The 27,533-nt window shown below is 37.3% G+C and overlaps 1 protein-coding gene across 2 annotated transcripts in view; it reads left to right on the forward strand.

Moving 5' to 3' along the window:
* Nucleotides 1–27,533, forward strand: part of TMPRSS15 (transmembrane serine protease 15) — a 144,628-nt gene that overhangs the window by 92,119 nt on the left and 24,976 nt on the right. For both annotated transcript variants that reach the window (XM_004429501.2, XM_004429502.2), the window contains 5 exons: nucleotides 4,500–4,610; nucleotides 5,946–6,078; nucleotides 18,743–18,838; nucleotides 23,121–23,170; nucleotides 23,334–23,508. In XM_004429501.2, coding sequence (XP_004429558.1) covers nucleotides 4,500–4,610; nucleotides 5,946–6,078; nucleotides 18,743–18,838; nucleotides 23,121–23,170; nucleotides 23,334–23,508 — 565 coding nt within the window. The remainder of the gene's footprint in view (nucleotides 1–4,499; nucleotides 4,611–5,945; nucleotides 6,079–18,742; nucleotides 18,839–23,120; nucleotides 23,171–23,333; nucleotides 23,509–27,533) is intronic.

Consider the following 27,533-nt stretch of genomic DNA (forward strand, 5'->3'; position numbering starts at 1 on the left):
TTGGAAAACTATCTTTCCTTCCATTCGGAATGATAACCTTGCTGGTTAGAGTTATTCTTGGTTGTAGGTTTTTTCTTTCAGCACTTTGAGTATATCATGCCACTTCCTTCTTGCCTGTAAGGTGTCTACTGAGAAGTCAGCTGATAGTCTTATGGGAGTTCCCTTGTACATAATTTGTTGCTTTTCTCTTGCTGCTTTTAAGATTCTCTCTTTAATTTTTGACATTTTAATTATCATTTGTCTTGGTGTGGACCTCTTTGGAGTCATCTCCTTTGGGACTCTCTGTGCTTCCTGGACCTGGATGTTTGTTTCCTTCCCCAAGTTAGGGAAGTTTTCAGCTATTATTCCTTGAAATAAGTTCTCTGCCCCTTTCTCTCTCTCTCCTCCTTCTGTGACCCCTATATGCAAATGTTAGATTGCTTGATGTTGTCCCAGATGTCCCTTAAACTATCCTCATTTTTCAAAATTCTTTCTTCCTTTTTCTGTCCAGTTTGGGAGATTTCCTCTACTCTATCATCCAGATCACTGATCTATTCTTCTGTATTATCTAATCTGCTGTTGATTCACTCTAGTAAGTTTTTCATTTTAATTATTGTATTCTTCAGCTCTGATTGGTTCTTTTTTATATTTTCTAACTCTTTGTTGAAGTTCTCACTGTGTTCATCCATTCTTCTCCTGAGTTTGGTAAGCATCCTTATGACCATTACTTTGAACTCTTTATCAGGTATATTTCTTATCTCTGTTTTGTTTAGCTCTTTTTCTGAGGATTTGTCTTGTTCTTTCATTTGGACCGTGTTGCCTTATCTCCTCATTTTTGCCTAATTCTTGTGTTTATTTCTATGTATTAGGTAGATCAGCTATATCTCTCAATATTGGAAAAGTAGGCTTATATAAGAGATGTCTTGTGAGGCCCAGCAGTGTGCTCCCCTCTGGTCACCATAGTCAGGTGTTCCAGGGGTGTGCCCTGTATGGGCTGTGTGTGCCCTTCTGTCGTGGTGAGGTCGTGACTGCTACAGGTGTGGTGGTAGGCAGGTCTGGCTCCTAGACCAGCTAGCTGTGAGGCCAGGTGGTGCAGGACCACTGCAGGTGTGGTGATGGGCAGGGAAGGCCTTTGGTGTGGGTGACTGCAAGGTCCAGTGGTGCACAACTGTTGTGGTTACATTGGTGGGTGGGGTAGACCCCCTCGTGTGGCTGGTTGTGTGGCCTGGCAGCATGCAACTGCTGCAGGCACACTGGTGGACAGGGCAGGGCCCCAGTTAACAGGCTAGAGGGGGGACTCCAAAATGGCACCTGCCAGCACCTGTGTCTGCACGGTTGAATGAAGTCACAAAAATGGCTGCTGCATTGTCTCAGTCCCTGTGAGGAATCCCAGTTGCCTCCTGGCTGTCCCGGAGGCACTCTGAGCTTAGTAAGTTGGTCTCCTTTACCTATGGACTATGCGCTTTTCTGTCTGGTGTTTTTGCACTGGTTTCTGGGTCGAGCGAGTCTGTGCATGATCATTTAAGAGTGAGTTTTCTTTTCCCTGTAGTTCTGTGGTTTTCCTGTGAATATTCCCTGTTGGTTTTCAAAGTGATATTTTGAGGTCTTCTCCTTCCTGTGCTGGATCTAAGGGCTGGCTACCTAATGTGGAGTTGGAATCTCTCGCTCTTCCAGGAAAAGCTCTACATCTTAGAGATTACTCCTGACCTTGAAAAGTGTCAGCTAGGGTGTGGTTTTTTCTGCAACGGGACTGTGTCTCTGCCTCTTCCATCTCTCTCAATGTTGTCCCTTGTTGTGGAGGCTCTTTTCATCCAATTTTCAGATCTCCTTCAGAGGAAATTATTCCACATGTAATTGTAGATTTGTTGTGTCTGTGGGAGGAGGTGAGCTCAGGATCTTCTTACACCACCATCATCCAAACTCTTTCCAAGATTCACTTTTAGACGTTAAAATGTACTGTCAAATACAGTATCAAAACTTTAATGTCATTTAATTTGAAGTTTCTTTTATCTCTGAACTGAAATACAAACCTTGGCCCAATAACTTAAGGTAGAGAAAGGTAGAAATATTGTCTTTGACTAATTTTGCATGCTCTTTCCCTTCCATCTTCCCATAGCTCCAGTGTCAGAGGAGAGGAAGACAGGAAAAACATCTATCACCACTGTAGTTTTCTTTTGGCTAACAGTGGCTCCTGGCCAAATGCTAGCTTTTTTGTAGAAGAGTTGTGAGTTCTTTGGAGTGTTCCTCTCTCCGCTTTCCCAGGACTACTGCACTGTAGGCATGGGTAGTACTCTTCCTAGACGATCTCTTATAACCCCGCTCAGCTCCTAATCCCCACCCCCGAGGCTCTATCCCTCCACTTCTTTGTGCTGGAGCCTGCTTGTCCTGTCAGGCAGCCATCACTCCATTATGTTTCCCAGTGTCTGCATGGCCAAAAGGAAATTCATGCCCTGCCCCACACACGAATAAAATGCAGATTGTTTCCACTGCCACCCTCTCTTCTAAACCTAACTACTATCAAGGAAAGTTTCAGCCAACTTTCTGATTTCTGAACTCATTACATAGGAAGTGAAGACCAATCAGCTATGTGCTCACAAACTTTAGGAAACTGAAGTCACTATCTCCCATGAAATTTTTCACTATATGTCAGTTTTTGTCTTGTATTTTTCAAAAAGTGGGCCATGAAATCAATTTATTTCATTTTGAACAGCATTCCTTGTTATGAAATGGAATGGATGGAATAGAATAGAATAGAATAGAACAGAATAAGGGTATTTAATTTAGTTACACAAACACACACACACATGTACATTAGTATGTGTCCCAGAGTATGGTTTAAAATCTATTTCTTACTATACTCATAGTTGAAATAAAAATCTGAAAGCCCCTGAATCAGTCCTGTGGAAGCACCAGCCCTTGTGATTCTGCAGTGTAATAAACTTTCAGCTGGGGAGAGAGATTGCTGGCCTGCCTCTTTTAAGGCAACCCAATATGAATTGGTTGTCTGGGGGCATCACTTACTTCATGTGCAAGATGGCATCATCTTTCCCCCTGTCACATGACAACGTTCCTCCTCAAGCACTCTATGCAGTATTTTCTACAGAAAACTCTAATCTCCTTTTTTTTTTTTTTAATAGCTGGAGATAGGTGATGGGTATCGATAGTTGTTGGACCAGTTTTGTTATGTTTTAGTAAGTGTAGTATGGCTATATTTAGTATCTCTCTTTAGGGTGTAACAGTATTTATCAATGCTCTCTGATTTGGGGCTACAACCTAGATTCTAAAACCACAGGAATGATTCTTTTCAAGTGCCATTACATTTGGTCATCATAAATTGAGGAAGTCCCTATGGAGATTAGTATCATTTAGTTCTGAAACCATTTTAATTTGGATTGTGTCTCCTTGAAAACAATGTAGTAGTGTAGAATTAATGTTTGCTAATAGCTTTCAAAATACAGATTTCCCTGTTCCTTATTTTTATCAAGTAAGCTTTTGCTTCCCCATTTTGGTTGTCCATGTGCCACACAGAGGAAGAGACATTAAACCTCTTTATATCCAACCACATCTCCCTTCTCAGGGGATCCAAATCCCATGTGGCCCTCAACAGTGATCCCAACATGTAGTTATCCCTCCAAAGCCATAATTAGAAAACACCTTGAGGGAAGCAAACCCCTCTCTCCCTGTGAGATGAGGGTTCTCCCAGGGAAAAACCCTTTAAGACCAAACAAACAGTTCCAGGAAATAGCAGCACCCACTCCCTTCAAACAATGAATATTTCCAGTAGGCCTCTTTTTGCACAACTCAAACTCTGGGAACCACCAGCTGCCTCTAGATCTACTCAGTTCCTTCCTTGTCCAGCCTGTTCATTTTCTTTCTGTTTCTTCATGTGCCAGTCATGTTCCATCACTCCAACCTTGCTTTACGTGTTTGGAGCTCCATCCCCAACTTCCTTTCAAATTACTGCTATTGCAGAGTTTCCATTTGTTTATGACTACTTTTTCCCACCTGACCATGTTTTAACTAAGCTTACTATTTCCAGCCTACTCCAACTTTGGTCCCACTAAAAGGCAAATTCTACATTTCTGTATAATTGAAGTTAGGAAGTATCATTTGGAAGGTGAAACCAAGAGATCTTTCTATGCTTGTGTAACTTTCCAATGATTGTTGCTTGTATGTTCGTTTGGGTGGAAGAGTTTGCTGAAGAGAGACTAACAGAGATTGTGAGGGAGGGGTGTATGCTAAACAGTTCAGCCATCTCTTGGAACTTCCCCACACTCTGCTGCAAAGGAGATGCCTAAGGTTTTATCCACACTCTTTTCAAGGCCTTTCTCTGGCTTTGACACTACTATTGTGGAGGTACTCTGAGCAACTAAGTGTATAGTCTTATTCAATATCAAAGCTCATGCAACCATGCACTGTGGCAAAGAGCTGATGTTTAAAGGGCAGAAATGGGATGGGTACTCCAGAATTATCTATGTGGCATTTCTTTATCCTTTACAATAAGTATTCTTTCCCCACAGAACCCTGCGAAGAAGACAATTTTCAGTGTAAGGATGGAGAGTGTGTTCCACTGGTGAATCTCTGTGACGGTCTTCCACACTGTAAAGATGGCTCAGATGAAGCATATTGTGGTATGTTTTATTTTTAGGAAAATACTTTATCACTTTAGCCTCCACATTTGGATTCTACAAGTATGAGAGGAAGATTATGAATGTATTTATTAGGACATGTTTTGGTGCTTTTGGGTATGAACATCTCCCAGTGATTTCAGCACCTCTGTCTCCATTCTGGTTAGGAGAAAAGTGAAGACGCAAGTCCCTGGTTTTGTTTGTTTGTTTGTTTAAATTTGACTATCTTTAATAATTTTAAGCCTAAGACAACCCATATTTAGGTAGAAAGCATACAATACCACAGAGAGACAATAGGCAACACCAGGCACTCTAGCACAGCTCTAATTGACTATTATACTCAATACATCGTCTACACAGGGAGGCACTCTTGTGCTTATTTATACCTGGCTTTCTTAGACTTGGTCCTTTGCACTCTTGATTCTTCAGTATCTACTCCTCCTCCTGCCTTGTTGAGTCTTCAGTCCAGTCTCACTTCCAGATCTCTATAACATTATGAGTAATGGCTACTTCTATTATGTATTATTTTTATTTCTAAGCAAATATTTAATGCTACTTATTATGTGCCATGCTCTGTAACTAAGTGCTATAAAACAACTTTTACATAAGAATTAGCTGCATTTTAGCCATGAGAAAACTGAGATTTGGAGAAGTTGAGTGGCTGCCAAAGACCACACACCTAGTAAGGGCGGGAGCTGCATTCTAAACCTAAGTTTAATTCTAAAGTCAATGCTCTTATTCTTCTCATAATAGGAAAAAAGTATAAGCAATAATATTAATTTATAGAGTTATAGTATAGTGTTTTCAGGTAAAACTGCCGTTGCTGATGTTTTATCTGTTTGACAAACCAGCTTAGCTTGGCCCAATTCCTACCTAGCCACTAATAGCTTGAAGACTCTATCCAAAATGGTTGAGGGTGGTGAGGAAGGTGATGAACACCAAACAGTAGAAGAACAAGTGCAAAGAAAATAGTTTCTGGAGAAAGAAGTAGGAAAAAAAATGTCTAAAGTTGTCCTTGAACTTGAATTTTTCTTCTTTGAGACTAATTTTATAAGATACCCTCTTCATAAATACGTTTATTTTCTGTTTATTCGCTGTATTGATATGCAATGGACTTGCATATCTCTGCCTTTTCCATTTTTATAGTTATATGAAAGAACAAAATTAACTCTACCCAATTTGTATTTTTCAACTCAGCCCTTTCAACACACTCTTAAGAAAAATTACAATCAATCTCAAAACTCTAAATGTTAAGAACATTGCACATTTAGTTTAGAGTCCATCATTTACTTTTATCAACATAGGTCAAAATGACCCTGTGTGATCTAATCTCTTTAGTGCGTCTTGTCAATGGCACGGTGAGCAACACTGGTTTGGTGCAGTTCAGAATCCAGAGCGTGTGGCATGTAGCCTGTGCTGAGAACTGGACCACCCAGATTTCAAATGATGTTTGTCAGCTGCTGGGATTAGGGTGAGTAATTCTACTCATCTCTCTTTTAAGAGATTCTCAAGCTTTTTCATTGGTACCAAATTGGGTTTATTAAGAAATTTAAAATGTATGGAAGTTATGAATTTAGAAAATACACATGAGCAAAAGGAAGAAAATGAAAATATTGATTAACCTCATTCTCAAAAAACAGCCACTGTTAATACCCTTTTTATAAATATTATATAAATATGAGTATATAGAAATATTATATTATAAAATCATACAAAATATCATATTATGCTTTGGTTTGTAGTCTACTTATACATGAGCAGTTCTCATCTCATTAAATATTTTCTATAGATTATCATTTTTTTAAAAAATGAAATATTCCACTTTCTGCTGTATCATAATATGCATAACTAATCACAAGGGCACTGCAGAGAACATGCTTTTGCTATATCTTTGACCTGTGTTCACAATAGTTCTTTTGGAAATTTGTAGCTGTTTAATTGTTGTGAGAAAAGACATGCAAAATTTCAAGACTTTCCCAAGAAGGACAATGCAAGTGATAATTCCATATTAATTACTCAACAAAAATTATTATACCACCCAGTCTAATGTCATAATATATTACATCAAATATATAAGTGCACCATATTCATTTTCACCTTCCCATCAGTCTCAAGAGTAATGAGGTGAAAAATGGAGGGTAATAAGTAGTAACAATTTACTTCCTTTAGGTTGTAAGTTGATCAACTCTAAGTCACTATTCTGATCCTTTGATTGTAATGATTTGGGAGATTTAACCATATTGGGTCACATATGGCTATTTTATCACTTTTAGCACCATATTATTTACCAGGTTGGCTTGTTATATTCAACTATGAAGTTTATAAATGTAAGAACCATGTCTATTTTATCCATTATTGCATTGCTAACATCTAGATGTATCCCTGTCTCAAATATAGGTGCTAAATAAACATTTGTTGAAACAATAAATTATTCATTATATATAAATATATATGTACATATAAATATAGATATATCTAGCTATCTAAATGTATGACAAAGGTTGCCCAATTATAAACATCATTTTCTTTCTATCTTGAACTGGAGAATGATTTTAGAATTTATTCTAAAAAAATTGTATAAAGTTACAAAGGAAAATAATTTAAGTCCACACCTACACGTATCCTCAGCATTGGCAATTATCTCAACCATTCCTAGTTCATCAAAATCAAATGTAATTGATTGCTTTCCTTATAAGGGGCTCTTCTTTCTAATTGATTAATAATTCATATAACAGAGTCCTCATGCTATGCACAGATTTTCAAAATTTATTTCAAAGTGTGTTTTTTTTTAACCCAAAACATATTTTCTGCTAGAAATAACATTATTGCAGTGGTTAGATCTTCAGTGTGGCCCATAATGGCTGTTTAATTTCTGGTAGACTGGGGAGAGTTACATTGTATACTAATCCCAAGATAGTACCTAACTGCCTCATATAGATATTTTACCACAGGGAAATGTGTTGAGGTCCCAGTCAGAGTGTTGGAAATGCCCCACTGTAATCAGATTGAGAGCTTTCAAATCCCCTTACCTCCTAAAATGCTGTTCATTTAGAATAGGAACTCCCCAGGTCCAAGATGCATCTAAGGGATATCAACCTCATCAGGAAGACAATTCCTATCAAGAGCAAAGGGAAGAAGTGAGTTTTATCATCCATTATGTAAATAATCATCAATTTGGTTTATGTGTTTTAGTCACAAACTTCCTGCACTTTCTATATATTATCTTTTTTATTATACATTATAGCTAGTATTCTAACAAAACCCTTTCAACATGAGGGGCTTTCAGACATAAACTCTTGGAAGAGGGTGGGTTGTGCAGGGAATAATGTTTTTTGATGAAGAGCCGACAAAACACTGAAATTGGCAGTTGTTTATTTATTCTCACTTCAAGTAAAGCACTGGGTAAGCGGCATTGATCCCAGGTACCTACTTTAATATTGATTTTAGTTCAATAGTGAGTTTATACAGGTGAGGCCCTAGGAAGTCATCTGCTTCTACTACTAAAGTTGCCAGTAATGCTGAGGGGCTGTTCTACACACTCAGGAACTTAGTTTGTGAAGATTAGGCTAAAGAGATTGGTGACTTCACCCTGTTTCCACGGTTGATGGATCAGAAGGCCCTGGATGATTGGGCTTTCACTGCACAAGAGCTTGAGCTCCAATTCACCCCCTTTCTAAGCATCACTATATGTTTATAAACATAGGAGTCTTTCCACTGTGGTTTGTGAATCATAACTAAATTATTTCCTGGGGATTTATGGGGTTAAGATGAATGATTTACAGAGATCGAAAAGATCAACATCTTCTTTGACAGAAGATTTTTAATGAATTTAAATGAAATATATTGGGTGATAGCATAATGCAGATTTCTAAAATTGTGTAAGAAAATGTATTGGAAAGGAAACATATATCTTCATTACTTTTTAACAGTTGTTAATATAACTATATTATTCGATTACTCCCGGATCAGAAATCTAAGCATTAACAATGATGCTGTGTCTGTTCCACGGATGAATAAGACGTGGTTTTTGCTTTAAATGCTTATGTGGTAGAAAGGGTTGCATAAATAGATAATTAAAATATATTGTGATAAATACAGTGTGCTACAGGAGAACCTATTCAATTTGGGCATGTCAGGGAAGGTTTTCTAGAAATGGCCTGAGCTGAGTGGATGACCGACAATTCCACACAACTGTGTACTATTTACACGCTTTTTCCCCAGCCAGACTTTACTCCTTAGTTCACTGACCCAATTTCCTATGAATCATAGTCCTTCTAGCTGGAGACAGGGCCAAAGAACTAGATATTTCAGTGTGTAAAGCAAGTAGTACATCCTACTGCCTTAGACACGATATTTTTGATGAAGGTCAAGCACTCGCTGTTTTCAGAAATGAGTAAGGTAATCTCTGCAAAGACTTGAATCTTTGGGCCTTCACTTATTAAATAGTCTCCATAGTGCTCTAGTAATTGAAAGAAAGTTATAGCCTTAATGAGAATTTGTCTAGACTAGTGCATGGTAACTGAAAAAAAGCTTAGCTCGTTTAAAATGATGTGTTGGGTACAGTGGAAAGTAATTTAGGAGTCAATTTATTAGAAAGGCACTGTGGACTCTCAAGCTTATTTATGCAGATCGGGTACAAAATGCAATTCCCCACAGATTCAGGTAAATCATATGAGGCAGATTTCATCAACCTTCCCTTTTTTAAATGAAACATTTTCATTCCCTGCCATTTATAGCATGCATAAGTAAAAAGTACTTTGAATAACATTTTCATGTCTCTGATCAAAGTATGAAAGAAAACATATTACAGTGATGCAAGAATAAGTGTTAAAGAAACTTAGAGCAGTGATTTTTAAAATGATATTTCCTAGGAAAACGCACTACCATGTTACTAACCCACTAAATGAACTATGCAGTCAATTCACCTTACTAAGCCGTTAAAAACTAGAAGTCATCAGCTCTGTATAGCTTTATAGAATTTAGGAAATAATAATGTCTTAAAAATAGAGGTAGTTATATGGATCCCTATTAGGCAGCCTATGAGGAGTTGGTGTTAATTTTTAAATCCTGTAATAGTCCTGTGCAAGATACCTTCAGTTCAAATATCAGAAACAGCAGATTCAGCCTCTCCTTCTCAAACCCAAAATAAGAAATGGAATTACTTCAGTGTTCCTCCATTTCAACGGTGTTTTGAAAATGTTGGAGGGTAAGGGGTCAAATGTTTTTTTAGTAAGCCTCCAAATAAAAGAGCGTAATGATTTAGTTTCTTATGTTAGCACCACAACAAATTTGCATCCACAATTTAGCACTGGGTCCTGGGAAACTGAAAATGGAAACTGTGTTTCATGTTTAAGAAATTGGTGGACAAATAGGGTTCCTGTTCTTGTCCATATTTTCTGTCAGTGTCCCCAAATCTTCCACTATATGAGAAAAGCCTTAACACAAACAACAATGAAGATAAGATATGGGTATCAGTAGAAAAAATATTACTACTACCTTCGACTTTAAATTATTTATTTTTATTAGCTAAATTTACACAAAAATAAATAATGTTTTCTGTTATTTTTAATTTGCAAGTTCAGCACTAAAGGAAATTTGTATTTTATTCTTCTGTATGTTCCTGGGGTGGGATGGATGGGGTGGGGAGCTGTGGCAAGACGGTGGAAAAAAGTTTATTTTACTCGGTTAATGGACCAAGCTTAAAAGCTCATCATTTGCCTGAATTACAAATTATAACTCTGTTTTTTCCCATTTTAAAATTAGAAATGCATCAATTAAAAATTGGTAAAGAGAAAATAATAGCAAACTACAGTAATTGTATAACTTTCTAAGATTAGTCTTGAATAGGTTTATTATCTAACAGGGTTGGGGAAAACACAGTAGTTAGGTAATTATGTCTGCTATGGGCAAGGAAGTGAAAGTACGTGTACCACTAACATGTAATCCAAGAACTGGATCAGCAGTTCCGAAACCTGGTTATACATTAGAATCAGCTCGTCTTGGTCCCAGACATTTGGATTCAAGGTGGTCTAGGTCAGTGGCTCCCAGCGCGTGATTTTAGGACCAAGCTAACAGCAGCTGCAACATCTGGAATGCATACATAGAAGTGCAAATTCTAGGGGCCAGCCTGGTGGTGGCGTAGTGGTTAAGTTCTCGTGCTCCACTTTGGCGGCCCAGGGTTCGCGGGTTCAGATCCCTGGTGTAGACATACACACCACTCGTCAAGCCATGCTGTGGCAGCATCCTGTATACAAAATAGAGTAAGATTGGCACAGATGTTAGCTCAGGGCCAATCTTCCTCACCAAAAAAAAAAAAAAAAAGGAAATTCAAATTCTGGAACCCCACCTCAGAAATACTCATCAGAAACTCTAGAACAGGGCCCGGTGATCTGTGTTTAAGTAAGCCCTTCAGGTGATTCCAATGCATGCTAAAGTTTGAGAACCACTGTGTAGGGCAGGCATTCCCCACCTTCTTTGGCGTGTCATGGACACTTTTGGCAGGCTGGTGAAATTTACCAATCTCTTTCAGGTTCATATTTCTAAGCGCCTAAAATAACATACACATAATTACAAAGGAAATCAATTACATTGAAAAATAATTATCAAAATATTAAAAATATGATATGGTAATATATATTTCTTTATTAAGGTAACAAGATATACTGGTGGTTCTTTTTTTTTTTAATAATTTTATTTATTTATTTTTCCCCCAAAGCCCCAGTAGATAGTTGTATGTCGTATTTGCACATCCTTCTAGTTGCTGTATGTGGGACGCGGCCTCAGCATGGCCAGAGAAGCAGTGCGTCGGTGCGCGCCCGGGATCCGAACCCCGGGCCGCCAGCAGCGGAGCGCGCTCACTTAACCGCTAAGCCACGGGGCCAGGCCATATACTGGTGGTTCTAATGGTTACAGTAATATCAAAGATGAGCATAAATGATATTTTTAGATGTATGCAACAATTGCAATGTGATATGAAGATATCTGTATTTGTTTTGGTGACAAAATTTATAGTGGCTGCTAATAATATTGTGGTTAGTCACCTACATTTGTTTTGGAAGGAAAGACTGAATTTTAATTAGAGGTTAGTAAAAATAAAGTTGTAATTATTTCTCATCCAACTACAAACCCCTACATGTCATCAAGGACTCCTAGGAGCTCCCTGGACCCCAGGCTAGACCTTGGCTACTGTGAGGCCCCAAGGTCTGGGGGGTCTTAAGAGCCTCAGGTGATTCTGATAGAGTCATCCTCTCATGTCCAAGGACCCCGCGAACCTTTGTGTACTTGTTTCGGTAGAAAACATAGAACTTGTACAAAACATCTCCAAAGTGTGGCAATTTGATTTCACCTGGTATTAAAAACAAAAAAACAAAGTGAAACACAACAAAATGTAAAAGATTTTTTTTTCTCCTGCAACCAGGTTTACATTCCCTATTGAGGATCACCTCTGACTTAATCTGGGGGATTCCTTACCTTGTCATTCTGACAGTAGCTTGTTTTAACTTCCATGGAAGACTTTTTTCCTCCAATAGATGAAAACAAAAGTAGAGAGTTTTGAAAGACTGCTATAAGAAGGGCACCGTTAAAAGGGTAAAAAAAAAAAAAAATCCATGGCTAGGTTTTCATCAACCACAGGCTGGTGTTATTTCTTGCTTAGAAAAATTCATTTCTGATTTCTCCCACTAAGTATTGGAAAACGTATTATTGAGAATTAAGGGACTCTTTTATGTGAAATGTCGCTTATTTATATTGATACAATGTAGAGAGAATTCTCATTGTTTTTAACTCTTATTATGACTTACAGTCTAATGGGTATTTTGTAACCCCAGAGAGATTTATGTGACAAGGAATATACCGAGAACATAATTATACACACAAAAGATAAAAAAAGCTTTTTTATGTTTTGGTACAAGTGTGAATCACCTGCCAGTAATTTTCTGCAACATATAGCTATTTAGTCTTATAATAAAACAACAAGAGATCATGTTTTTCCCCCAAGCCAATATCCCTTATCATTTCCTGAGACCCTGTTATTTGGGGAGGGAGATTTTATGCTAAAATGGAAATGGATTATATTCTAAAATGAAAACAGGTAAGGACAGGAGGAAACTTTCACCCCATGAGATAAATAACAAAAATTTTCTTATTCATTCTATTTCCCTTCTAAAAAGTATTTCTAACTGCTCAACCTATAAAAAATATTATTTGATAATATTCTATAAGGCCAAGGGCAATTTTGAATAAAATTAATAAAATCTAATACAATAATATACCTTCTTCCTCCCTTCCTTTAATTTTTCCTTCCTCTTCCTCTTTTTCTTATTTTCTTTCTTTTTTATTTTTTGCTTCCTTCCTCACTTCCTTGTTCCCTTTGTTCTTTTCTCCCTTATTTCTTTCCATTCTCTCTTCTTTTCTTTATACCCATATATTTTCAAAAGAAACCAAGATGAATTATAACAAAGAGTATATACAGGAAGATTAATAGACTAGTAGATGAAAATAAGGTCCAAATAAACAAAGAGCCATATCCATAAAACATACAAGGTCAGCATAATTACTAATATTTGTGTCTGAGATTCCTGGAAACCCATGCAAAGAGGAAAACACTAAAAATCACATAACTTTAATTATGAGATAAGATAAATGTCACAGGTTCCATAGGAAAAACAGATTTCTTCTGACACTAAATTCTAAAGGAAATTTTGCACATATGTCCTTATAAAGTAATAATGGATTGAAAAAAATGTGTGCACTGAGAGAACTTCATAGTAAATCTGGAGGTGTATGTCATGTGCCTCTTATTCAAAAATAAATAAAATTCAATGGCAGCTGAGAAAATTACATTATAAATGAGTCAAGAATACACAACAAGGGATTAAGACCATGTTGTCCAAGATGTTGCCCATGGCCATCCTGTCTCTGACAATCTCCCCTAAGTATCACTTCTCTCAGCCATATTTTTGGTAGGAGATACCAGGAGTTTGTTCCTTCCCAATACCATTACATCTGTAAGATAATAGGGAGCAGCTATCAGACTGACCCATCAATTTCTCCCTTGTTCTTCATACAGAAGCTCGCATAAAGAAGGAAATTGATTAGGTGAAGATAATTTTTTCTATTGTATTTTTTCTTTTCTTCTGTGTTCTTCTTTTCACAAAATTTTAAGAGTTGGGGTCAGAAAATATAAAATTAATTAAGCTCACCTGTTTGCTAAGAGCTATCAGTGCTGGGTGAGTGCCAGGTGTGTTGCTATAAATGTGGTGAATGAATAAGCAATTGCAGTTGAAATGGGTCCAGTTCAGTCATGGTGTTACCCTAACTGCCCACGTGCCCTGACTCTCCTAGTGGGATGCTTTGCCATCCTTTGCCTCAAATCCCTTTCCTTCTCCATTCCTCTGCCTATTAAAATGCTTTCCCCCACCTTCTGCCCTGCCAAAGCCATCCCCTTCTTTCTCCTCAATATGAAAAGGAAGGTCCGTCCTTCTCCAAAACCCTTTTCAGCTAATCCCACCTGGCTCAATTCACTACTTAAACCTCTTGGGGTGTGAAATGAGCTACAGTGCCTGGCTGCAGTAATCGCAACATTCCTTATTATTCTTTTTAGCTTTAGTGTGCCCAAAAGCTTAAAACATCCCTAGCTAAGCTCCTGCTTCAGGGAGGAATTCTTATCACAGCAAATACAGTCTGAGGAGTGAGACAAAAGAGAGGAAACCTAGGCAGGGCCTGAGAAAAGACACAGAGGTTTTAATACTGTGCAAGACGCATTGAGAGAGCCTTCTTTCTCTCTCTAGAATTCATCTGATAATATTTTTATACTCCATATATGACCCAAAAAATAATAATGGTTGGGTTGCATCTATACCCTTCTTTTCTCAAATAGAATAAGGTTTCCCTAAAGCCAGGGAGAAACCTTATTCTATGTGAGAAATTTTGCCAGCTTTTGAGGGAGCATAACATAAAAATGGTAATGAAGGTTTAGAAATAGGTAGTCAGAAGGCATTAGGATGTCAACAAGGTAATGTGGTATAGGCGTTTCTATGTGATACCAAACCTCTACTGATTTCCAACAGCTATGCAAATGTGTGAGCGAATTATCTAAATCTGCAGAGCTGGAACATTTTCAGGATTTAAAAAAATGCAAACTCTAGTTGTGATCTTCACAGAGTGCCTCTCTAAAAATTAACAACTAGTTTCTTTGCAAGAAAAGGAAACTGAGGCAGAGAGAAACTCACTTGCATGCTTTATTTGAAGAACTTAATGTAATGTATTCTCTCTTAACAATTCACTTTTTCAATTGTTCTGAGATACTGCTTTTCAAAAATAAATGTTGACAACACATGGTTGCTAACCTTTTATTTTGCAAAGAATATTTTGAATATATTTTTATTGTCTCTATCATTTCTTAAGAAATAATTCATTGTAAACTTCTTATGCCACTTATATTCTGTTTACTGTGACTAGAAACTGGAATAAATTGTGTTCAGTCCGAAAAAGGATAAGTTCAACTTGGCAGGATTTGAAACGCAGGTAGTCAGTCGCAAATTAAATTCCAAATTCTAAGGTCCAGCACTGACACCCGGAAACGTTTGTATACACTGATAGCCTCTATATACCACTCTTAGCTTGCTGATGTCCATATTTACTACAAAAATTTAATGCATTAGGTGGTTACTAGATAAATTTTTTCCAAAAGAATATTTTATCTAGTTATTCTGAGTAACCCAAAACAACATATCTACACCATTAACCGCAGTCTGTTTTCTCATGTAAATTTTGAGACTAAAAATGTAGAGAAGACAATCTCAGAATATAAGATATATGTGTGTCTTTTTTCCCACCTGCATACATAATCTCTAGTTTCCTCAGCCAGGTAATGAAATCACCACTTTTGAGAAAACCAGGGTAGAACAATTAGCATTTCCTAAATATTCTTTAGTCTTAAAGTTTTGCCTCTAGTCTTTCTTTCTTCTATAATAGGCTTATGCTAAAAATTTCACTGCCAATCCCAATATCATGCAATTCCAGTGGTAGGTATGTAATAAACAGATACTAGATTAAAAACTGATTTATAACTTTTTAATTTTTTTTTCCATTTAATTTTGTCCAGATTTTGTTTTGAATTTCCAGAGAAATGAATGCATTTGCTCAGGGTCTGTCTTAAAGACATAGCCAAGTGGTAGAATAAAAACAGCTAGAGATAATGGAAGAGGCTTAAATCCACATCTCCGAGATATATTTTTAATGAATTACCTTTCAAGATGTTCCCCCATGTAGTTATGAGCACTGTTAAATGACAAAACTAAAACAAGTTAGTAATGAATTTGATGTCCTTTATTCAAGGGAAGACAGTCCATGGATTGGGGGAATACAGTACCTCGCAAGCAGTGGAGCACTGTTCCTGAGGGATTTGGGGCAAGAGTAGGTTTTATAGAGTGTTAGAATAGGCAACACAGAAACGAGGCGTGATTGGCCCGGTCAGAAATTTCCTTATAAGGCCAGCAGGTGCTGTTTCCAGGGTCAGGTGAGCTAGCTAAAGCTGAGTTGGAGGATTGTGATTGGTGTATGTTAGGTTTCCTTGACAGTGAGGCTTTACTGTAAGGGCGGGCTGACATGGGCCAGCCACTGGGACGGCCTCGATTTTGTGGATCCTGATGTAAAAATTAACTTTATCAGTGCCTTAAAACAGATTCCTTATCAGGTAACTAAAAGTCACTTTGGAAGCCTAAAAGCAGATCCCTGAACAAGTAAAGAAATAGAGACTAGGGGCCGGCCGGGTGGCGCAGGCAGTTAAGTGCGCGTGCTCCGCTGGGGTGGCGCAGGGTTCGCTGGTTCGGATCCCGGGTGTGCACTGACGCACCGCTTGTCAAGCCATGCTGTGGCGGCCTCCCATATAAAGTGGAGGAAGATGGGCATGGATGTTAGCCCAGGGCCAATCTTCCTCAGCAAAAAGAGGAGGATTGGCAGATGTTAGCTCAGGGCTGATCTTCCTCACAGAAAAAAAAAAAAGAAAGAAATAGAGACTATATTTGGCTATGACAGTTGTTCCCTGACCAGCAGCATCAGAATCACCTGGAGGATTCGTTAAATGACAGATTGCTGGACTCCATCCCCAGAGTTTCTCATTTGGTGGGTCTGGAATGGGGCTGGGCAATTTACTTTTCTAATACATTCTCCAGTGAGACTAATGCTGCTTGTCTGGAGAACACACTTGGAAAGTCCTTGGTCTTGGAGAGTCAGGAACGTAGAAAACTACCTAACAGAGTGTCCAACATGTGTAGGCGTTCAGCAGAACAAGGATACTGAGAACACGATCAAAAGCAATGAAAGAAGAGAGATGTCTAACAAGGAGATTGGAGAGTAACTAGGACCTAACAACTTTACCCTCACAGCAAAGATGTGCACTGGTCAACCAATTCCAATGATGTTTCTGGAGTCTGCAGGCAAAGTAAACACAACTAGAGTCTCTTCAAATTAGATCGGTATTCCTTGATATTCTTAAAAGCCAAGATCGGTAGGATGAATACCACCAGAAGCTACACTAATGGTAAAATTCAAAGACCTGTAAGATCTGTTTTGATCCACATTCCGTCTTCTCTTAAATGTGTGAGTCCTTAAATACAATGTTTCTGCAGTGGTGAAGTTCTTCCTGACCTAGAGCATTCCTGCCCTTCTACACCCTCTGCTGCCCCTTGAGGTCTTTACGCTTGTTTTGTTTTGTGAGCTATAACGGACATATTCTATATGAATACTTAAATAAGATGATTCTTCTGCTCACAGGGAGAGAATATCTTAATCTCTAACAATAACAGCTAACATCACTAATCTTCCTTTTGATAAATCCACTTTAGGTTTTATAAAAGGAATGGTCATTGATTTGTGTGCTTGAGTTAGATTTATCTGTTTATAAAATAAAAGCGCAAGATGCTAATTTCTGGGGACATTTAATACAGGCTCCATTGTTTCAGCCCTCTGTTCAGTGGATGAAAAATACCAGACAAACACTCTCTGAGTTTCTTTAAGATGTTGTCTCACCTGAGAGAGAGAGGAAACACCCTCTACCTAATTTTTTTTCCTCATATCGATCATAACAGCTGTGAATATTCCTTGGAAATTCGCTATACACAGAAAACGAACAGTGTTGGCTAGTCTAGGGAAGGACTTATTAGGCCTTCTTTTGAAGAGGTAATGGGTAGGTCCATCATGCTTCTCCAAAAGGTAGGAACCGCATCATCTCCCTGTAACCAGTAGAAGACAGCAGGAATCAGGATGTTTCCAGCCTAAAGGCATATTTTTATATGAAGATTAAAATCTGGAATAAATAAAAGGCAGGAAACAATATTAGGAAGTGAGAAACTAAAAGTTTCCAACTAAGCCCTGGGAAGAGAATCAGGATAATTAAGAGAAATCCTCAATTGAGGCTCACAGTTGAGAGCAGAGATATAACAGGTTTTCAGGGAAAAGAAATACTAGGGATGTAATGTCTTCTGTCACATGGAATTGTCTCTTTTTCCATCCCATTCTGGCTCACACGTTGACACTTACAGGTCCAGGCTGCATACACCCTCATTCAAAGCAATCACGTAGCATTTGCCTTTAAATCAGGGCTAGTTAGGCTTTGAATTGGGTGAAATATCAAGAACAAAACAATAGTTTGAAAGGTAAATCCTGAAGATCTTTTTCTGGGTTGTTCTTAGGCAACATGCATTTTTTAAAAGATGAATTTCACTGAACAGGAAAAAACTTTAATAAATTACAGTACAGCAATTCTGTGAGGTTGTCATTAAAATTGATCATTATGGAAACTATTGGACAACATAGAAAAGTCAAATGAAAAAATCAGACACCCAAGTGATATATGCACTGATTTCAACTTTGTTAAGTAATATATGAACATGCTAATGAGAACTAGAGGTATTGTGCAAAAATTAAAATTACGTTTCATGTCATTACGGGTAATTCTTCTACTGATTTGAACCATCTTTTAGATAGCAACAAACCTGAAGTTTTGTATTAAAATGTTAATCTCTTTCTACGGAATTCTATCATTTCTCTCAATGTCCACAGCATTAAATAACTAGAAGTTTAGTTTATTGATTTTTCTTTGTATTTTTGTTTTGTCTGTATGTGTCTTTCCCTAGGAATGAAAACTCATCAGTGCCAATCTTCTCTACTGATGGCGGACCATTTGTAAAATTAAACACAGCATCTAATGGCAGCTTAATACTAACACCAAGGTGAGTCCCAAAATCTGTTCTTGGACTAGTTGTACACGGACTGGAGAGAAGATAGATTTTGAAGGCAGTCCAGATTTCAAGGCCACCACAGACTAGCCATATAATCTTGAAAGTTATTTAATTTTTTTATTCTTCAAGTAATCTCAAACAATATCTAATTGATCCTATCCAATAACATTGCCTACCCCTCATGTGTATGGTAAGACGGTCAAATGAGATATTGTATGTGTAATTGTTTAGCACGCTGATAGAGATTCAATAAGTTCTACTTCCATATCCTTTTTTTATCCTTACCCTCAGATTTATAAACAAGTAAATCCCATAGAAAGAAATTGTGAGAGTTGGGATAAGTAGGTCCGATGTTGATCAGACTAAAGAGAGCAACACAAATTAGCTATCATCAAAAGAGAAGACAAAGGGGGAAGTCATGGTATTCTTTTCTCTGCTTTAGCGAATAGATCATGCATGTTAAGTGAAGGAGTCCAGACTTCAGGTTGTGCCTACATATTCTCTTTTGCTCTTTAAAATTAGGTTCACTTTTACAGCTTTTACTGATGTTTTGAAAAGCAGCATCCTTCCTGTAATCAAAGATCTGTTTTAGCTTAGATTATGTTATTTCTTCTGTTTGGGCATTAATGATAATTTTTGTTGAAATTGGTTTCTGAATTTTACAGTTCCATTAAAGGTCGACTGTGGGTGGGACGAAAGTAACTTCGAGAAGAAGCCACCCTATAGACAAGAATTTAAGATGTTATTGCTCATGCATTCGCTTGTAGTTTTTTGTTTAACATATTTAATGGTGAAAAATGAAGCTGTATAATTATTCAGCTATTCATGAAAAGTTACCATTTCTATCAACTCAAGCAGTAAAACAAATTGATAAAGGAGTATTTTTAGTACCAATGAACTTCCCGGTTGAATTTTTTATGTGAAATGTTTGCTGGGCCTTAACTGATATTATTAGTCTCATCAGGGGTGAAGCAAAGCATCTACAAATGAGAAAGCAGACTTTCTAGGTTTCCTTTCTATAACGCCTGTCTAAATTTGCCTTACTATTATAGATCTTGAGCAGTTTGTATATTGAGAATGTCTTTTATTTATATCTTATAGACATTTAAGAATGAGTAAGAAAAAAGAAAGGAGAAAATATAAAAACTTTTCATCTTAGTTACATGCATGTTACAGAGTAGAACTAGGTTATTCCATGCTTATTAACAAAGGGCCAGTATTATCTTACATTGATGTCCCTATTGTATGTATGTTCATGTTATTTGAAAGAGACACCATTTATACACATAGATACTTGAAACTTTGATCACATCAATAAGCCAGGATATTCTTAATCTCTCCCTTGATTAGCCACATTATACTGGGTTGGCAGAAAATCAGACATATATACATTTATTTATTTTGCTAATTTATTGCAGAGATGATTACATTTATTGTCCCATGAAAGCTGATGCTTTTGAAAACACCTTGCACTCGGGTTGTAATAAAAACGTAAGGAAAGAAAGATGATATCAAGAAAGATAATTCTTCCAACTATGAAAATCTACCGACCTACAACCCATTTTTTTCCCCCATTATGAGGCATATGCATGACTCAGACTACTATTTCCCACCCCTGAGAAAAGGCCACTCAACACATTTCGGGTATTATGCAAAGCGAAATAAGTCAGAGGGAGAAGGTCAAATACCGTATGATTTCCCTCATTAAGTAGTAGATAATAACAACAATAAACAAACACATAGAGACAGAGATTGGATTGGTGGTAACCAGAGGGGAAGGGGGGAGGGGAGAGGGCGAAAGAGATAATTCGGCACATGTGTGTGGTGATGGGTTGCAATTAGTATTTGGGTGGTGAACATGATGTAATCTATGCAGAAATAGAAGTATAATGATGTACACCTGAAATTTATACAATGTTATAAACCAGTGTTACTGCAATAAATAAAAAATTTTTAAAAAAAGATACCAGCAATCTGACCTGATATAACTGGAAACGCACAATTCATACAGCTGCCAGTACTGGGCTTCTCTTTCTTCCGAGGCTTCAGACCACTTCAGTAGTAGTCCTAGATGTGAAGGGAAATTTGACTTAATATATATTGATAGACAATGTGTTCTAAGCATGGTGCTTGACACAGGTTACAAGTGCTTATCAAACACTTTATTGACTGTCTATCCTGTGACAGACACCGTGGTAGGAATTTTACCGAGGTTGTTTCCAGTCCATGCAAAAGCTCTATGACTTAGGTAGTATTGCTCCACTATGAGGAGGAGAAAACAAAAGCCTGGTGCTGATAAGTGACTCAGACAAGTTCACAAAGCCTGTAGGCAACATGGAGATTGCAACTCAAGTCAATCTGACTGCAAAGCCCTCTACTTTTCCACTCTACTGTGCTGTCTTCTAAATTCCCCAAGGCAACAGCTCATTTTAAATAGCAATTCTGGAAAGGAAAAAGAAAGAAAAAGCATAGCCTTTCCAACAAGATAAAAGACTATGTTGTTGGGCATATATTGGGAGAGAAACGAGTTCATTTTGTCAATACAATAGATATAAATCCAACCATTTGTATCACAGGATTGCCCCACTGGGCTGCAAGAAAGACAGACACAGGATCAGGGCATTGACTGTCTTCCCTTGCAGACAGCTAACCTAGCTCTGCCTCCAGGACCAAAGGCCAAGACAAATTGTTTCTCTCCAATTTCTCCAAATACACCTGGACAAAGTACGAATTCACTGCTCATTCTGACGAGGAATTAAGCAACTTACTGGTCTGTACCGAGACACTGCATGTGGGTGTTTGTATATGAAAATTTTGATTAACCAAAATGCATGGAGAATGAAGTGCTAAGCTCAGTTTAATTTTCTGGTTAACTATTAAGTTAACCAGAAACTTCTCTGTGCTTCCAAAAAAGAAATTCATCAGTTTTATACATACCACAGAGTATTAAGCATTGTTTAATTTCTAAGAATGATGAATATTTCTAAAAATGACTTTGAATATAGATTTTCATTGGTGAGTATTGTAGATGTAGAAAGTGTTTGGATGGAACTTGACCGTATGCTGAGAGGCATCCTAGAAACTACTTCTCGCCTAACCATGAGCGGATAACAGAAGGGGAGTTAATTGAGGCAGCTTCTTTGGGGAATTATGAATACATATTGATATATCTATATCTAGATAGATAACCTCCATGCACACTGCTTATTAATAAAGTATATTATTTCCTTATATTTCGATTGGAATTATCTTCTATTCTACAGTATATGTCAATCAGAAAACATGAAGGCTTGTGACTTCAAATAAACCTTATCATGTATGTTCTAGAAACGTTGAATTGCTTTGATTGTACTTATGATCTCATATGGATCTTGGGTCTTGTTTTGTGGTTTTGGTTTGTTTTTCCCTAAAATTTCAAGCACCTAAACAACAGGCACAATAGATGTAGTTAAATATATAAATAGAAATCATTAAAATTGTGTGTGTGTGTCTGTGGGGTTTTAGTGGGACCAATATCTGCAGCAGCTGTGTCAGGAAACAGTGTGGGGAGGTACTTTAATTCCTTGTATTATACTGATCTCTAGTGGTTGGTGAGTATAATACATTTTAAAACAAATTTTCTTTGTTTAAAATAGAATTCTTGGCTTTGAAGAAAGTTGGTATCCAAATATTTAAACAGATAGTGAGATTTCAAATTATTTATGCCTACACTTTATTTTATATTTGCCTGTTTATATGTCTGCCTCCCTTGAAAGCAGGACCTGTGATTGAATTCCTTGAATGAAGTGCATAGCCTCACACACAGTGTTGGGCTCTGAATAGCTGTCTGATTAGCTATACTGAGGCATAGTCTATGTTATAGAATGATAAAATCCAAGGTTGGTTCAAGCAAACTAACAATAGCTATCATTTATCAAGTGTTCATTGTGTGTAATACACAATAATAATTCCATTGCAAATATTTCTTTTCTGTCACAAAATTCCAATAAAGTACATACTATTGCCTTCATTTTGTGGATGACCAACTGAGTCTCAGGGATGTTGAGCAACTTACCCAAAATCACCTGAAGAGTAAGTGGTCAAGTTAAGGATTCGAACTCAGCTCTATTTGCTTTAAACTGAGGATTTTCGGCTGTGCATTTCAGCCTCCCTGCATTTCATATATGTTAAAGTCCATTCTACCAAAAAAGTAAAAAAATAGGGTAACGTACACTGTTTTGCTTTACAATGTTAGGTGCACAATTTTTGAAATATAATTGTTCTTTTGTTACAGTCAACAGTGCTTAGAGGACTCACTGGTTCTATTACAATGTAACCCAAAATGTAAGTAAATATTTTGTCCTGTTCTCCTTTAAGCCTTCAGTTTAAAATTCTGAATGTGTTGGTATATCACCTGAAGTTATTCTGTAGCGACCCACTCAATATTCATGATCAGAGGAAATCCAAGAAAATAAAATGGATGCTGTTTCTTCAATTATCTTAATAGCATGTGGGAAAAAACTGGTGGCGCAAGAAGTCAGCCCAAGGATTGTTGGAGGAAACAATACCAAAGAAGGAGCCTGGCCCTGGGTCGTTGCTCTGTATTACAACAACCAGCTGCTCTGTGGCGCTTCTCTTGTCGGCAGCGACTGGCTGGTGTCTGCCGCCCACTGCGTGTATGGGTGAGTGTGACGTCAGTGTCCAGTCCCAAATGAGATGACCATAGCAGACACTATGCATCCCATTTCACTCAGCCTCACAAAACCATCCCATCCGGGAAATGTTCCCGGTGTTTATGACATTATAAACTTTCCAATATTTTCCATTAAAATCATATATAAAAATAAAGTTCAATTAAAAATCATTCCTCTTTAGATACTTACATCAAGTATTATGTTTCCTACATACATAAAAATTGGAATTTTTACCTATTCACAAGGTAAGCATTTTTTAAGGTGTAAAATTAGTATTTAATGTATAAATTGTGCTGGTTATCAATCAATTAGGACAATATTTATTGTCAGCAAATTGTCAATATCAAAAGCGCCTGTATAGATAGCCCTCAAGGTACAAATAAAAAATTGTGCTCTTAGAAATTCATGTGTAAGCACTTTGTTGTGAATTAGGATAAAAATGTTTACTTAGTTCTCAAGTCAGATCTATCTTGATGCTAACCATCATTAAAACTTAGAACTAACATCAACTATATATATTTTTTTGTAATATAATATGATAAAATACATGTTATGTTCTAGGATTTATCTTCTCCCTCTAGAAGCAACCTTTCCTAAAACAGTGCCCCAAGAGAAAAGAGTGAGTGGAGGGGGCAGGGAGAAAATAAATGCTGCTGGTCCCGAGAACATGTTAATTCTCTGCTTCTGCCTGAAACAAGTCTCCTCTTTAGGTAGTCCCATTCCAACACTTCTGAATTCGGTCTGAAAAAAAGGTAGCTTCCTCTTAGAAGATTCATAAACCCTGACCTAGGGCGATTTCCTGCCCCTAAGTAGAAGAGGCCTCTAGAGAATGACCTTACCTGTGAGGATTAGAATGAGCCTCTCAGTAGCCATTGTTCAGAATCTCTAAGGAAAGAATCATGTATGCTTAAGAATGGACGATATTGCCACAGTTAATCCGATTAAAAGACTAACTCCCCACCAACACAGACGTTGAAAGTTCTTGCATAGATGGAGACAAATCGGCAGACACAGAAGGTTGTAAAAGTTGTTTGGGAGATAGAGAGGGCCAGGGAGAATGAGTATGAGAGGATTGAGCCTACGCCTATATACCTATCATACCAGAAGGAGGGTAAACTCAAACTCACAATCCTAGGAACCTGGAACTAAGGACCCTCAGCCAGATCCCAGTTTAGCCAATTACCTGGGTTCCAAAAGGACTATTCAACGTACTGCCCCATCTACATCTAAAACTCTCTGATTGCTATGCGTTACACCCTGTATATGACTAAACTGCAGCCTTTCCCATATCTAAAGCACCTTCTTGATTTTGCTGCCTCTTAATAATTATATTTTAATCTATTTTCAACCCTATGATAACAAACGTCTGTGCCAGTTAATTTTCCCATCCCCTGCTAAACATGACTTTAATCTTTACCTATACATACTCTATGCCTTGGGCATGTCACAGATGGGTAACCTATATCCTAACTGTGTTACAAGTAAAAGGTATCTCTAGTTAAAGATTCAGCATTTTCTGTTGCAAATAGGTAGGTCTTAGTAAGTTAGCAATCTCCAGTATTAACCTCAGATTTGGTAAATTTATCTGTTTGATGTTCTTGCAGAACATATGCTTTCTAAATGTCAACCAGGCTTGCAATAATATTAGCGACATCTTTCAATTATCTACCTTACCGATATGCTTATTGTAGGTCAACAATACCAATATCACATCTTTTCAAACCACAAATATACGAAGGAAATAGAAAAGCACTTTAATCTAATATAAACACATGTTCAGTCATATAGGACATAAAATGTCTTTTCACACAGTTTCAATTTGAACACAACCAAACAAATGTAAGCTGTGATAGAACTGTGATGAATTCAAACTTATCCTCATCAAGCTTGCATTTAACTCCCCTTAGCCACTCAGTGGTATTATTTCTTCTTTCTCCAGTTGCCAAGAGTTTTCTTGCTTTCTACTTCATGTCTCTAACCAAGCCAGAATGTTTTTAATATTATTTTGGAAAGTTTCATCAAAAAAATGTTTTACCTGTATGCTAATACTGCCTGTTATTTGTCTTTTTAAAACCCTACTTGTGCAGTGAAAAGCTTAATTTCCTAATAAAAAGAAAAACCCAGATCAAGCAACTTATTGAAATCATACTACACAAATGTCTTGTCCTTGATGGAAATCTGTTCCAGGTGTTTTAACCTGCAGGTGGTTAAATGGTTTAATTGGACAGCTCTTCTCTGTCTGCATTCTTAGACACTCTCATTGTCCACACTCTCATTCCCGTCCCTCAGCCTCAGTGTTCCTGGATGTCACTCAGTTTCCCTGAGCCTGTTCTGTTTGACACTGACTTGTCTTCTTTTCCAACCTTAAAGGAGAGATTTGGAAAGTATGGGCTGACTTTGCTGTGGTTTAAAGGCAAGTTTGACTTTGAACCAGAGGACAGGATTTTGATCCTACCTATGCTACTGACCACATGTGACTTAACATCTCTGGGTTTCAGTATCCTCATCTGTAAGGTGTCCATAAGGATATCTTCCTGTTACAGTGATTGTTGGGACCAAATTAAGATGCTGTGATACTTTTGCATACTGTGAATCATAAAATGTGCAATAAAAGTTTTATTGTACTGCTATTCCTGCATAGGAAGGTCCATGAAAGAAGATTCTAAGTCTTGCCTGGGAGACATTAAGCACATGTATTTTCTAAACTTTTTATATTGATACAATTTCTACCATGCACAAAAATGGCAAATTAACAGTACAGAGAGCTCTTGTATAGTTTCACTGAGATTCGCCAATTGTTTACATTTTATGCTATGAAATCTTTCTTAACATTCTTTCATTCTCTCCAATCTGGAGAAATATTTATTTTCTGAATCATTTGATAGTAGATGAGACATTGCACCTCTTTACCCTGTATTTTTACTAAGAACAAGGATATTTTCCCACATAATCACAGAAAATCATGTATATTTAACATTAATGCAATACAATGATCTAATCTATAGTATGTATTCATTTTTGTCAGTTGTCCCAAATATGCCCGTCATAATATTTTTGTTTGTTTTTGTGTTTGCCACCCAAGAACCAATAAAGGGTAACACACTGCATTTAGTTGCTACACCTCTTTCATCTTCTTTAATCTGGGATAGGCTTTCTGTAGCCCTTCTATCTTTCTGTCTTTCTTACTGTTTCTATCTTTCTTGTCTTCGATATTTTTTTTTTTGCTTTGTATTTTATTTTTTATTGCAGTAACCTTGGTTTATAGCATTGTATAAATTTAGGTGGACATTGTTATATTTCAATTTCTACGTGGACTACATCACGTTCACCACCCAAAGACTAATTACCATCCATCACTGTACACATTTGATATGTTTTTAATACAAGCAAGTTATTTTATAGAAAGTCCTTATATTTGGGGAAACCCTTCAAACTTGCTCCCTTGTCAGTCTTGATATATCCTCATTCTTTTTCTTTTTTTAATTATTTTATTGAGGTCATATTGGCATATAACGTGTAAATTTCGGGTGTATGTTATTACATATCAGTTTCTAAATGGAATTACACAATATGTTTAAGCAACTGTCTTATTTTATGGGGCTGGATACTTTTGGCTTAGATTGCTAGTATTTAATATTTTTGCCACGTTGAGAGTGGCTTATATTTGGCATATATGACTTTTTTTGTCACTTACTTTTCTTTTATTTATTTTTCTTTTGTTTATTTTATTTTATTTGTGAGGAGATCAGCCCTGTGCTAGCATCTGCCAATCCTCCTCTTTTTTTTGCTGAGGAAGACTGGCCCTGGGCTAAACATCCATGCCCATCTTCCTCCACTTTATATGGGACACCGCCACAGCGTGGCTTGCCAAGCAGTGTGTTGGTGCACGCCCGGGATCCGAACCGGCAAACCCCAGGCGGCTGCAACGGAGCGCGCGCACTTAACTGCTTGCGCCACCGGGCCAGCCCCCTTTATTTTTTTTATTGAGATCACATTAGCTTATAACATTGTGT

The sequence above is a fragment of the Ceratotherium simum genome, chromosome 27, assembly GCF_057802395.1.
Source record: "Ceratotherium simum simum isolate JZ-2026a chromosome 27, ASM5780239v1, whole genome shotgun sequence".
Taxonomy (NCBI): domain Eukaryota; kingdom Metazoa; phylum Chordata; class Mammalia; order Perissodactyla; family Rhinocerotidae; genus Ceratotherium; species Ceratotherium simum.